Below are 12979 nucleotides of genomic sequence, written 5' to 3'. Positions count from 1 at the left end.
GTGTTTCTTTGTCCACAGATTTACCCTGTGGTGACATCGGTCCCTGACCCAAGGCAGGGGCTGTTCCTCTTCCAGCACGGGGAAGTCTGGAGCGGGGACCGCACTGCTGGGACTCAAGGACGAGCTCTGGCCCTCACATACATTGTGCTTGACCCGCCCAAGTTATTTGTGAAAACCACACATGAGCTGCCAACTTCTAAGACTCAGCAGTTTTCACAGAAAAAGCCCGATCTCTGAGCTTCTCTCAGAGATCAGATCTGGCGACGCCGGGACCTCCACGGCAACCAGAGCTGGGGCCGATGACAGCAGGCCCCTCCAAAGCACGCAAATCCCTTCTACTTCCTCGTGTCTCTAGGACACGGAGACCAAGGATCAATCACCATGTTCAAATTAACATACGGGGGAATGCTTCTTGAACCTGTATCTCTACCGAAGTGGGAAAACGACCCACAGGGTACCAGGAGGCCACACACGTCAAGAAAAATGGGAAAGATCGTTTTTCTCGGGGGACATAAGAGTGTTGTAAATGTGGAGGCCACCCACCCGGTCTCTTGTGGGCCTTTGGGTCTGTGACCCCTGGTCTCACACATCCAAAGCACCTGGACGATTAAACGCTACCGAAAGCCAACTGTGGAAAGAATGGGATTCAACACCGCTCACCCAACCGTAAGGGGTTCCCTCGGGCTCCGCGGCAGACGCGCAGCCCCGCCCGGAACGCACTTCTGGCATTTCGTGGAACAGACGCAACGAGCCAGATCATACCCTATCACTCCACAAAAGTAATCACACATCCCGTGGATCTCATTGCAAAACTGACCGCGCCGCCCTCTGTTCGACGAACAAGGGGGTATTTAGTACCTTCTAGAGTCTCTCCCCTGTTGTAAAACATATCCCCATCCCTTCTCTAATTACCCACTGTTTTTTTCTGGCAGGATAACCCCACCACATTCCAAAAGGGCGTGCTGGCGGCACAGGAGTGTGCAGAACAACACCAATACTTACATCACTGCTCCTGGGCCTCGCCAGCGCCAGGCTGTCCCGGGCTAAGGCCACGATCACGTTGCTTTTCTCTCCGGCCCAGTGCACCACCATCTGATTGTGGGAGTCATTCAGGCTAACCTGAAAGAGGTCAAACCAACAAAGGCATTAGGACCCACGAGGAGCGAAGGCCGTAATGTTCTAAAGCAAGACTCCTCCTTTGTCACTCACAAATAGCTAAGGTTCTTAGATCTGGAACACTGGGCCAGGGCGGCCTATTTTTCCACCAATGCAGATGCCACCAGACACAACTTCCCCAAAAAGAAACACGAATTCCTTGCTATTTTAGATACAAATGGATTGCAAAAAAAAAAAACAAAAACAAAAAACCAACTTCTCAGGCTCTCTCTGGCATCACCAATGACTTCGCTTATTCTTGTCTTCTGCGTAATCAATCTCTGGTCACTTTCATCCCCAACCCATACACAGGACATGCACCCCCTAAGGCTTAAAACCAAAACGCTGGAACATCTTCCTCATTCAGAAAAAGTGCTAAGGCCAGAAAGACCACACGCTTTCAATTTTTTTTTTTGAATATTTTATTTTTGAGAGAGAGACAGGAGTGTAAGCGGGAGAGGGGCAGAGAGAGAGGGAGACACGGAATCCAAAGCAGGCTCCAGGCGCTGAGCTGTCAGCACGGAGCCCGATGTGGGGCTCGAACCCACAAACTGTGAGATCATGACCTGAGCCAAAGTCGGACGCTTCACCGACTGAGCCACCCGGGCTCCCCGAAAGACCACACGCTTGCAAACATCTGTGCCACCGGGTGCTCCGGCTGGCTGGCCTAGAGCGGCCACTGCTCACCCTTAGGGCCTAACAAGGAGGAACAAGAGAAAAACATCATGGCACAGTTTTATTTAATTAGTTTTAGAGTGTCCCAGGCGAGGAAATCTTTTCCAGGACTCCCCAGAAATGACCTTTGGATTATTGCCGGCAGTAGTTCCCGGACTCCTGGATTCTGTAAACCAGTAAATGAAAATAAATTAGAAAAGCCAACAGACGACTGGTTGGCCAACTGTGTTTTGCCAGGTAGGGACGTTAACAAAAACAGCAGTCAGAGCCTGACTTGCTGGTCTCTGAACCGGTTTTTTCTGCTTCCTGAGGACACTGCAGACTGTTGCCCAGGCTGCCTTGCAGTGGGGTGTGGCCTGGGTCTGACTGAAGGTGGCGGTGCCAACCAGCCCCAGCCCCCTCCCGGCCTTCTGCTTCTTCCCCATCTGCAGGCTCCGTCCGGGACTCCAGAGCCCCAAAGGTGAGCAGAACCACAAGCAGGAAGGAGCCCACGTCCCCGAGGAGAAAGCCCTCCCCTAATCAGTCACACTCATTTTGAACTCCCCACAGTTGGGCAACCCAATGACACCACTGGGACTGCCGGGACTCGTCCGTTAAGCAACATAACCACCGTCTACAATCACTGCCATTTTTTAAAGGAAGGACAGTTTCACACCGAAAACAGAGTAAGGATCTATCTCAGAACAAAGAACAGTTCGTGCGATAGTCCCACTTTATGAAAAACCAGCTACGTTACTTTTATTTGTCCTACTTCACCAGACACCGATGGATCGTTCAAGGGCTGGCATCTCACAACCCCCGAGCTAACATTTCACCCCCTCCGTGTGATGAGCAAACCAAGGATCGTACTAACAAAAATGCCGTGGGCTCGTGTTAATGGTCAGAATCAGGCCAAACCACCGCCCACCTCTCCCCCACCAGCCCCCAACAGTCAGGAGAGTGCATGCTCCCTCTTGCGGAGCAACGTCGTGGAGAAGCCTCTTGCTTCTCCAGCCTCAGCTGTCTTGGGCACACGTAGAAGGATCAAGATCCTGGGCTCTGGGTAGTCTCTGTATAGCCCACCTATACACACACCCCACCACCCTCACCTCTCGGGCTGATGAAGAGTCCAAGCCTGAGCTGCGGTGCCCTCTGAGCTGTCTTCCTATCAAGGTCCTGCAGCAGAAAACCCTCCCCTCCCCACGCCTCCTTTCTCCTTTCTGTTCCTTACCCCACCACTGCCCTAGCTTTCCCCACCCCCTCCTTGAGGTGCTCCCAGATGTCACAGGGGAGACAGAAAACAACAGTGCCATAAAACCTGGCAGACAAGATGACAAAGGAGCTAATCCTTAACTACTTTGCTTTGGCTCTTGAGCGCCCGCGTCTAATTTGATCTATCGGAAATGAGACCTCTTTCAAGAAAAGACCTTTGATATGTTTTTAGGAAAACATGTCATTCCAAAATGTCCCTTCTCATTCCCAGAGGTAAGTCCAGGCGACCATCAAGCGAGAGGTACAAATAAAAAAGAGAAAGAAGTAAATAATTGAACCCAGAACGCTAGAGGGGAAAAAAGCAGCTAAGATTGGAATCTCCACCAGCAACTCATGCCTTACTTCCAGCCTTCCTGTTCCCCCACCTCTCCCCTTCCAGCTCATGCCTCTGGGAAGAATCTAGAAGCACCTACAGATCAGAAGCCCACTAGCACAGGTGCCCTGGGAATTCAGGCTACAAGCCTTTCCCCTCCAAAAACATTCCCACCCTTAGAACCAGAGGGGAATAAACACAGACCGTATGCAAACATCTATACGATAAAGGATTCAGAACCTACGAGAATCACCCAAGTTCTCAGTGTCTGGGATGAAAGAGCCCACCAATATTTAACTTGGGCAACCTCAGCACGGTCCCCTGTGGCAGGTGACAATCAAACCACACTGGCAATAGGTGACAAAGCCTTCGGTGAGGAGAGTAGGAAAGAGGTCTCAATGCTCCTTGCTGAAGTCTTTCTACTCAGAGGACGTAAGATTTATGAGGCCCCCTCCACCAGTCCTAACAGAGGTGAAGGGGTGAGAGCGGCACAAAGGACGAGCATCACAACGTCCAAGGGCTTTCTTACAAAGGAAGTCGAAGGCAAGCCTAGAGAAACACCTTAAAAAAAAAAAAAAAAAAAAAAAAAAGACTTGATAAATGAGACACAGTTAATTGGAGCTGGAAAAGCAGCAGGGAGGGGCCGAGGTCTCCCCTCAGAAAGCAGAGAAAAATCGCATGCCAGAAAAATCTCCCCACACAGAAACAGCGTCATCAACCACCAACAGCACTTGGGAGGTGCTTCAGCACCCCCCGCACCCCCGCTAGGCTCACAGACAGCTCTTTCAGGCCCGAGAGGTCACCTGATCAGGGGCTCCCAAACCCAGCGGACAGAACCCACCCCAGACTCTGGGATTCAGATCCCCTGACTGGGGCCCAGGAATTCATCTTTTTAAAAGACACGCTCCAGCTGTCCATAATGCAGCTTCTTTGGGGAGCAATGAATCTAGTCCATTCCCCTCCTAGTACCTGCGACCAAACTCGTGGTAACTGGAAGACTCACTCTTTGGAGCACCTGGGCGGCTCAGCCGCTTGAGTGGCTGACTTTGGCTTCAGGTTGTGATCTCACGGTTCCCAAGTTCAAGCCCCGCATCGGGCTCAATGCTATCAGCATAGAGCCTGCTTTGGATCCCCTGTCCCCGTGTCTCTCTCTCTCTGCCCCTCCCTCGCTCATGCTCACTCGCACGCACGTGAGCTCTCTCTCTCTCTCTCTCTTTCTCAAAAATGTGTAAACATCGAAAAAGAAAAAAAGACTCACTCTTTTTGGGAGGAGGCCGTCTTTGGGTATCTGGAGTAGTTGTTACAATTCTATGATCCTATATATGGCACAACGTGGATAAACCTCAAAAAAAGACTACACTAGTGGAAGCAGTCAGACGCAAAAGGTCACACGTGGCATGAGCCCATTTACATGAAATATGCAGAATGAGTAAATCCATACAGATAGAAAGTAGACTGCTGGTTGCCAGGGGCTGGGGGGAAAGGGAAACAGGAAGTAACCATTTACTAGGTGAGGGGTTTTATTTTCGTTTAGAGAGATGGAAACGGCTTGCAATTAGACAGGGGTGGTGGCCACATAACACTGCCAATGTCCTACACACCACTGAACTATTCACTTTAAAATGGTTGATTTTGGGGCGCCTGGGTGGCTCGGTCGGTTAAGCATCCGACTTCGGCTCAGGTCATGATCTCGCAGTTCGTGGGCTCGAGCCCCACGTCGGGCTCTGTGCGGACAGCTCAGAGCCTGGAGCCTGCTTCGGATTCTGGGTCTCCCTCTCTCTCTACCCCTCCCCTGCTCATCTCTGTCTCTCCCTGTCTCAAAAATAAATAAAAACATGGGGCACCTGGGTGGCTCAGTCAGTTAAGCAACCGGCTTCGGCTCAGGTCATGATCTCACGGTTCCTGAGTTCGAGCCCCGCGTTGGGCTCTGTGCTGGCAGCTCAGAGCCTGAAGCCTGTTTCGGATGCTGTGTCTCCCTCTCTCTCTGGCCCTCCCCCGTTCATACTCTGTCTCTGTCTCAAAAAATAAACATTATAAAAAAAAATTAAAATAAGTAAATAAATAAAAACATTAAAAAATTTAAAAAATAAACGCTACAAAAATTAATAATAAAATGGTTAATTTTATGTTATGTGAATTTCACCTCAATAATTTTTTATTTTATTTTTTTAATGCTTTTACTTATTCTTGACAGGGAGAGACAGAGCACGAGCAGGGAAGGGGCAGAGAGAGAGGGAGACACAGAATCCAAAGCAGGCTCCAGGCTCTGAGCTGTCAGCCCAGAGCCCGACGCGGGGCTTGAACCCACAGACCGCGAGATCATGACCCGAGCCGATGTCGGATGCTCCACCAGCTGAGCTCCCCAGGCACCCCCACCTCAATAATTTTTTTGTTAAGCCTGTACCGGTGACCTGTGAAGAACATCATTACTTCCGAAGTGCTGATCTAATACCTAGAACTCCCACTCTTAGCTGCTTTTTCGACTCATCTCGTTCTTTCTTTCCTGCTACCAAAATATGCAGTCAGAATGAGTCATAGAAGAGGCAGGCTGAGGAGTGGGTCTCTGGCCAAAGCAATCCTTCAAAGGGCCGTCAGCAGCATCCGCAGAGCCGCGGCGTCCCCACAGGCCTCCTGGTCCCTGCTCCCAGGATCCCCAGTCCCCTGCTGGAGAATCAGCCTCGAGCTAGCATCCACTTCCAGCTCTCAAACAATCCTCAGGACCCCCGCACACCTCGGTGCAAGCCACCCCCACGTTGTCTCTCAGCCCCCTCCCCCCGGCCCCCAGGGTGCCCTGGCATCCCGAAGAGGTTAAATGATTTGCCTCATTATTCAGAGGGAAAAAAAGAATCTGCTACCGCCCCAGCCCCAAGCTCTGGATTGTTATAAATAGAAAGGAGGACAAATAAATTGCTTGTTGTATGGAGGCCCTGACCGCTCCGGCCTTCCCCTACTGATGAAGGCACTGGGGCCTACTAGGTGCCAGGCGTTCTTTGAGGCTCGTAAATGGTTTCTTCCCCCATCAAGAGGACACACAGCCCCTCTGGGGGAAATCAGTGTTGCAAGTCTGACCGGTGCGAAGAACCGTCAAAACCCATAGACTCGCTGAAGCTTATTCAGGAGGATGGGGGCTGTTGATGGAACAGGCCCCGTATCATCTCCTTTCATTTCTTCTGCCATCGCCTCTTTCAAAGTGGTCAAAGCCAAAGATCGGGATGTCCTAGACGGACACCCACAGCCTGTGGTCCTCACCACTCCTACACAGCTTCTTTCCAGCTCGCAGGATGAGGAGGACAAACAAGGCAGTCTGGTTCACTCCTCCGCCTCAGCAGCAACGAAATGCGAAGAAGGATTTTTTAAATTCTACAATGAAGGATAAAGCAAATACCCTGTCCTTCAATTTCGAGGACAGGAGGCTGCTAAATCCCCTGGACTATAGGGCAGGCCTGAGGAAACCAAAGACAGACTCCCGAGGCCCAAGAATAACAAGGTTTTGTCAAACCATCCATTTGCATGACCTAAATGCTAGGTGTGCAAATGGCCCCTCCGTGTCCTGAGTGTCCCCTTTCAGGACGGTGTCCTCACTATATTTAGCAAAGCTCATTATCCTCCCTGGGCGCTCCACCTCGGAAGGAGAGCTACGATCTAGTTTAAGAACTCCCTGCAGAGAGCCCCTGCTCAGCTCACACATTTGACTTCTCTGTTGGCTCAAGACGCTTCAGCCACAGAACTCATAAATGACTTTGCTGATAAATTCAGCTGCCCACTTTACAGATGAGCAAACAGAGAATGACTCTGGGTGAAAAAAAACACATTTCATTACCACCTCCTTCACTGGGGTCATGAGCTCGCTTTAGAAAAGAGCTAGGTAGGTAGGTCGGTAGGGGGATATCTTTTGCTTTCCCTCTACCAAAAGGGTAATAATCATATTTTCAATGACTTACAATACCAGTTCAGAAAGATTGACCTGTATTTCTGACTGATCCTTGGCTAGAAGAATCTATCCACCACTGACCTATCTGTGGCACCCCCTCCTGGTGAACCCCACTTTGTCATTTGGCCAACAGCAGCCCTGCTATTCCAGGAGGGCTCCCTATTAAAAAGAACCTGTGAGGGGCGCCTGGGTGGCTCAGCCCATTGAGCGTCTAACTCTTGATTTCAGCTTAGATCACGACCCCAGGGTCCTTGGATCGAGCCCCGTGTTGGGCTTCACACCGACCATGCAGCCTACTTAAGATTCTCTCCCTCTCTCCCTGCCCCTTCCCCTACTCTCTCTAAATAATGAATTAATTAATGAATTAAAATTTATAAGAAACTATAAAAAACCTGTCATGAAAATTAGCAGCCCCTAATTTACCAGGTGGTAAGAAAAAGAAGAAAATATCAGGCCAGAAAGAACCTCAGAGAACAACTAAACCAACTTGCACGTTTTGCAGATGAGGTTAAGTCCACAGACAGAGTTAGAGGTGCTGTTCCACAGGCCCCCAGAGCAGGGCATTACAGGGAGAGGCTACAGCGAGCCAGCTCAGCAGCCGGGACAGGCTGCTGACCCGCTAAGCCAGGGCTAACCGCAAATGAGGATTCACCTAGGAACCCAAGCCATTTCTAAGAGCTCTTTAGAGGATGGCTCTACCACATGCACTTACCTTGCCCTGCCTCTTTGGTTTGGCAGCTTCACCACAAATCGCCCTCCACCTCGTTCATTCATAAATGTTTATTGAGCACTTACTATACAGCAAACGCCATGCCAGGTGTTAGGAAACAGATGACTTCTGGGAGTGGGGCATAACCTCAGGTCAGGGAGAGGATGTGAGTGCCCAGAAAGCGTGACTTACAGTGGGGACCACAAAGATGGAGAGAGAGAAGTTAGGAGAAACGGGATGGAGGAGAAAGATCCACACCGGGGGGAAGAGCAGAGCAAAAGCCAGGAGCTGGGAGGGACACGGGAACCGTCCCATTTGAAAAGCTGGAAGAAAATGAGTATAACCAGGAGAGCCAAGGGGAGGGGAGAGTTCTATGAATCTCTAGGTTTTACAGGAGGAAAAGAGAGTTCACAGCAAACAGGCTGTGGATCCCTGGCTGCAAGCGAAGCTTTCGCTCGAGTATTTACAAGAGGCAAATGTGCCACAGTAAACCGGAGACAAGTCAGAGGCTTGGTTTTCAGTCTCGGTCTCTACCATTTTAATAGCGCAAGACGTTTGGTACGTCGCTATATCTTTTTGAGCCTTCAAATACCCATCTGTGAAATGAGAAGAATTCTTATCTTCCTGATTTTAGGGGGCTGTTAGAAGTATCAAACAGGAAAAAAAGGGGGGGAGGCATCAAACGAGACGTTACCCGTGAATATGCTTCATAACCTGCAAAATGCTAAAACGTTATTTCCTCTTGTTGGTATGTCATTTACACCAAAATAAGCCATTCTTCACAAAATGGCTCTGTATAAAAAAATGAACATCAGCATCACCGAGGCTGGAATCCTGAGGCCTCAAGGGCCAACGGTGACATCGTACATAGGACAATGATGAAAACGCCACACGCCTGAGCCTAGCTCAGAGCTCGCGGCCAGGAAGACTTCCTCACCGCAATGTGGGGTAACCCAAGCTCCCGTTCCCGAGGCTCCAGTGCAGAGGTGGCACTGATTTCTACAACTTTCCTTGCCCCAAAGGGATCACATTCAAATCATGCATCAAGCTCTCACCTTACCGGTGGCTCCTTTACCACACTGGGGAAGCTGAGAGAGAGGAGAACACATCCCATCCAGGGATGTGATCCAGGGTAATACGAGATGCCCCCTAAGCTCACAGGAGGGCAAGGCGCCCGTGGGAAGCCCCCTAGGCATCTCTCTGCGAGCTCAACGCCCCAGCTCAGAGCCAACCAGCCTTTCACCCCTGTCCGAGCCCAGGGGACTAAATATATACAGACGAGGTAAGGCAGAGGTGCACCGTCTCCTGTGACGCAAAGAACTCAGCACAGATTTCAAACGCTTCCCGTCTCCCCAAAAGCTCCCACGGTGTCACCGGCTGCTCTCCCACCTCCACTCTGTTCCCACACCCTGCTGTCAGTAGGTTCCTCTGCGGGGATCCTTAGGCAGGCCAGCACTGGCCTTTCTTCCCAGGTCCCCGGGGCAGACCCTCATGGAACTGCCTTGCACACATCCCCTGGGCTAACGAGAAACAGGGTCCTCCACTACCTGGACCACTACCCCATATACAGCTCATCTCAGAGGCACTCACTTGAGTGTCCACAGTGACAGTCTCCAAACCAGCCTTTCATCCAAGGCTGCCTTGACAATTTTTTTTAATGTTTATTTATTTTTGAGAAGGCGGGGGGGGAACACAATCCGAAGCAGGCTCCAGGCCCTGAGCTGTCAGCACAAGCCCAACGACGCAGGGCTCGAACTCACAAACGGTGAGATCATGACCTGAGCCAAAGTCGGACATTTAACCGACTGAGCCACCCAGGCTCCCCGACCCAAGGCTGCTTTGAACCCTGGCCCTCCTGGTTCAATGAGATCATCCCAGCTTTTCCCGATTTCTTCTGGGCACAGAGGTTTCCTAAGAGTTCAAATCCATCACAACACTCCTCAGCTCCCCCCCACCCCCGGTTGGCAGAGTGAAATGGATCTCACCCCAGTACCAGCTAGCGTCTTAAATTCAGGATCCACTCCTTGGCTCAAACCCACATTTATTTTACGTAAGAATCACCCTAGCCATCTTCCCCCATACTCTGATCCACAGTTATTTGGGGAAGGAAAGTTTCTACTGAACAGGCTAGTCTCTTTTCTAAAACACGGAAGCCACGTTACTTTCTTCATTTAAGAAACCAACAAGGGGGCGGGGGGAGGGGGCTGAATAAATAATAAACAGCACGTCGGCCCCCGCGCGGCGCAAAACGCCTATAAGTACATCTTTTTATTGCCCTTGTCTGCCATTCAGATTTGGGACATAATCACATCAGCCTGCCTTTCTGAGAATTCGTAGCTGTGTTTTTAATCTAATTCCGGGGACTGGAGATAAATCATCGTGAAGGGTCCCGATTTTCCGAGCCAAGAGCTTGCAGCAGCAGGAACAGCGATGGCATGCTAAGGTAAGGGGCCGGCCAGGAAGGGGGCGGGGGGGGGGGGGCCGCATGCAGTGATGAAGACCACACGCCCGTGATGTTTGTCTTCGTGCCAGCCTGCAGGGTCGCAGGGATGAAAGACAGACCCAGCTACTCGGAGGTAAATCAATAAGCACACAGGAAGCGGAGGGCAGGGGCGGGGAGGAGACGGCCCCACCGGCGAGGCACGGCTTGCATCTTGCACCGCTCAACAGACGCGCATGGTGTGTGCAACACCACCCCGGCAAAGCCCGGTACGAGGGAGCTGGGTGTGCAAGGCCATGTCACAGGTGAAGGCCCAGGGGTCAGCCTTCACGACCCAAGTGGCTAATGCCCAGAGGGGCCCCCCCTCTCAGAGGAACGCTGCACCCACTGCACGCCCCGTGGCCGCTGATGCGTTCTGACCTGGGGAAGAGAGGCCACTGTCTCCCGACATCCAAGTTGGCAGTCGGCGGCCACCGAATCCTGGCTTTAGACTACAGCCCTCGGCTCTTGCTTTGCTCCCGCCATTTGTGGCGGAAACAAGTGCTGGCCTCTGCTGTCACCACGGCTTCTCTCCTGGGTGAGGCAGAGGTTGCCCAGTACTGCAAAAGGCAGGCCTCCCTCAATCCATTAAAGCTGTGCCTTCTAAGGGGCGCCTGGGTGGCCCAGTCGGTCGAAGGTCCGACTTTGGCTCAGGCCGTGCTCTCGCGGTTCATGGGTTCGAGACCCGCACCGGGCTCTGTGCCGCCAGCTTGGAGCTCAGAGCCTGGAGCCTGCTTCAGGGTCTGTGTCTCCCCCTAAATAAACATTAAAAAAAAAAAATTTTTTTTTAAAGCTATGCCTTCTAAAACAGTGGCCAAGGGCCACATGTGGCCATTTCAACCTAAACTTAAATTGACTAAAAGTAAGTGAAAGAAAATAAATTCAGTTCTCAGTCCTACCGGTCCTGTGCCAGTCGACACGCTGGACCACACAGACACAGAACGTCTCCGTCGCCGCAGGAAGAGCTAGCAAAGAGCGCTGTGTTTGAAGACCTGCCGTGGGGCCAGGAAGACAGGGTCTTCCGGCTCTTGGCTGGCAGCAGTGACATGATCGTGGACGTCACCACTGTTGCTAACGATGACCCCATGGATAACAGAATTTTGTGCTTATTTTTGGCTCCCCACCGTGGTCCTGATCGTCATGAAGTCCTATTTCTAGGGGACCCGCCCCAAAATGCACAAAGCATGCCTCACGTGACAATCGAGACCTCAAGGTCTCACAGCAACGTAAGAGACAATCCAAATCTTGATGCTGATCAGCCACCGACCCTGCCTTCTCTGATTTATAGCATCATCAGCCACTTCAATGCCAGAAGGCTGCCCATGCCACTTCTTCGAAGGCCCCAGGTCCACAGGTCGATAAACCAATCAATTAGGTCGAAATTAACTGTGGCTCATTTGAAACTGAGGGAAATTGATTTTTGCATCTACGTGGCTGGACTGAATATGCCATGTGCCAATGGATTCGGGCGTACCTAGAGAATACACGGGAAGGTTCTATGCTCAACAGAGTGAACGCCCTACCCCTAGCAGCCCAGACCACTTATGAAGAAATACTAGCCCTCGATTATTCAAACCAAAATGTAGCGAGCTCTCCTTTACTGCCATCACAACTAACTCTTTTTTTTAAAATGTTTTGAAAAGTTAACGTAATACCTCAGCTTGAAGAGATTTCTGTGCAGTTAACTCTCAATTATCGGCATCTGACTCGTTGTCGAAAATTCTACACGCCAAACTGGCTTTCCCTGAACACGTTTATGCCAGCCATTTCACAGATCAGCTACTCAAGAAAGCAAACTCATTTCAATATTCACCTAAGCAAAATTTAACCAGGAGGGTAACCTGGTGCTTTAAATGAAAAGGCTAAATAAATACAGAGCAAAGGTAAATCGGTTACTTTTTGGATTACCTCCTTTCCAGGTTATTAGAATGTTCCTGTGTCTGCCCATGACTGGCTCCATCTACCTCCGGCCCTGGGATGGAACGATGGCAATACAAAGATGGCTGTCACCTCTAAGGAGGAACAGACCCAAATATGACAATGAAATGCCCTGACAACATCCATCTTCGGCTGTGGGATATTAGTTTGCTCTTAGGACCTGCCTCCTGGATCCCAGGTCCCAGAGCAATTGATTAAACACACCACTGACTTCATTTTGCAGAATATAAAGAAAATAGTCTCAAAAAGAACATGAGCAAAACCAAGATCCGTGATGTCTGCGTTCTGACGTTCTCGCAAATCTGGGCTCTTCCCCTCTAGGGAACGGCTCTCCAGCAGCTTGCCAAGAAACAAGAGCTACCATGCCGCTCTTCCCGCCTGCAGGAGCCCTGAGTGCAACGAGACTGCCTTTTCCTTCACCTGGCCTGGAGGAAAAGTAACAACCTATCTCACACTCTGACACTGCACGTAAGTCCCTGCCTTTTGATAGTCATATACCATAAATAACATTTTGGAGCCAGAGCGAAT

The 12979-nt window shown here is 50.7% G+C and overlaps 1 protein-coding gene across 1 annotated transcript in view; it reads right to left on the bottom strand.

Annotated features, from left to right (window-relative positions):
- Positions 1-12979, bottom strand: part of SORL1 (sortilin related receptor 1) — a 166024-nt gene that overhangs the window by 147096 nt on the left and 5949 nt on the right. Inside the window, exon 2 of the mRNA XM_042959590.1 lies at positions 1003-1119. Within this exon, the coding sequence (XP_042815524.1) occupies positions 1003-1119 (117 nt within the window). The remainder of the gene's footprint in view (positions 1-1002; positions 1120-12979) is intronic.

Source organism: Panthera tigris, chromosome D1, assembly GCF_018350195.1.
Source record: "Panthera tigris isolate Pti1 chromosome D1, P.tigris_Pti1_mat1.1, whole genome shotgun sequence".
NCBI lineage: Eukaryota > Metazoa > Chordata > Mammalia > Carnivora > Felidae > Panthera > Panthera tigris.
Note: the sequence above shows the minus strand (reverse complement) of the source record. Positions and strands in the feature narration are given on the sequence as shown.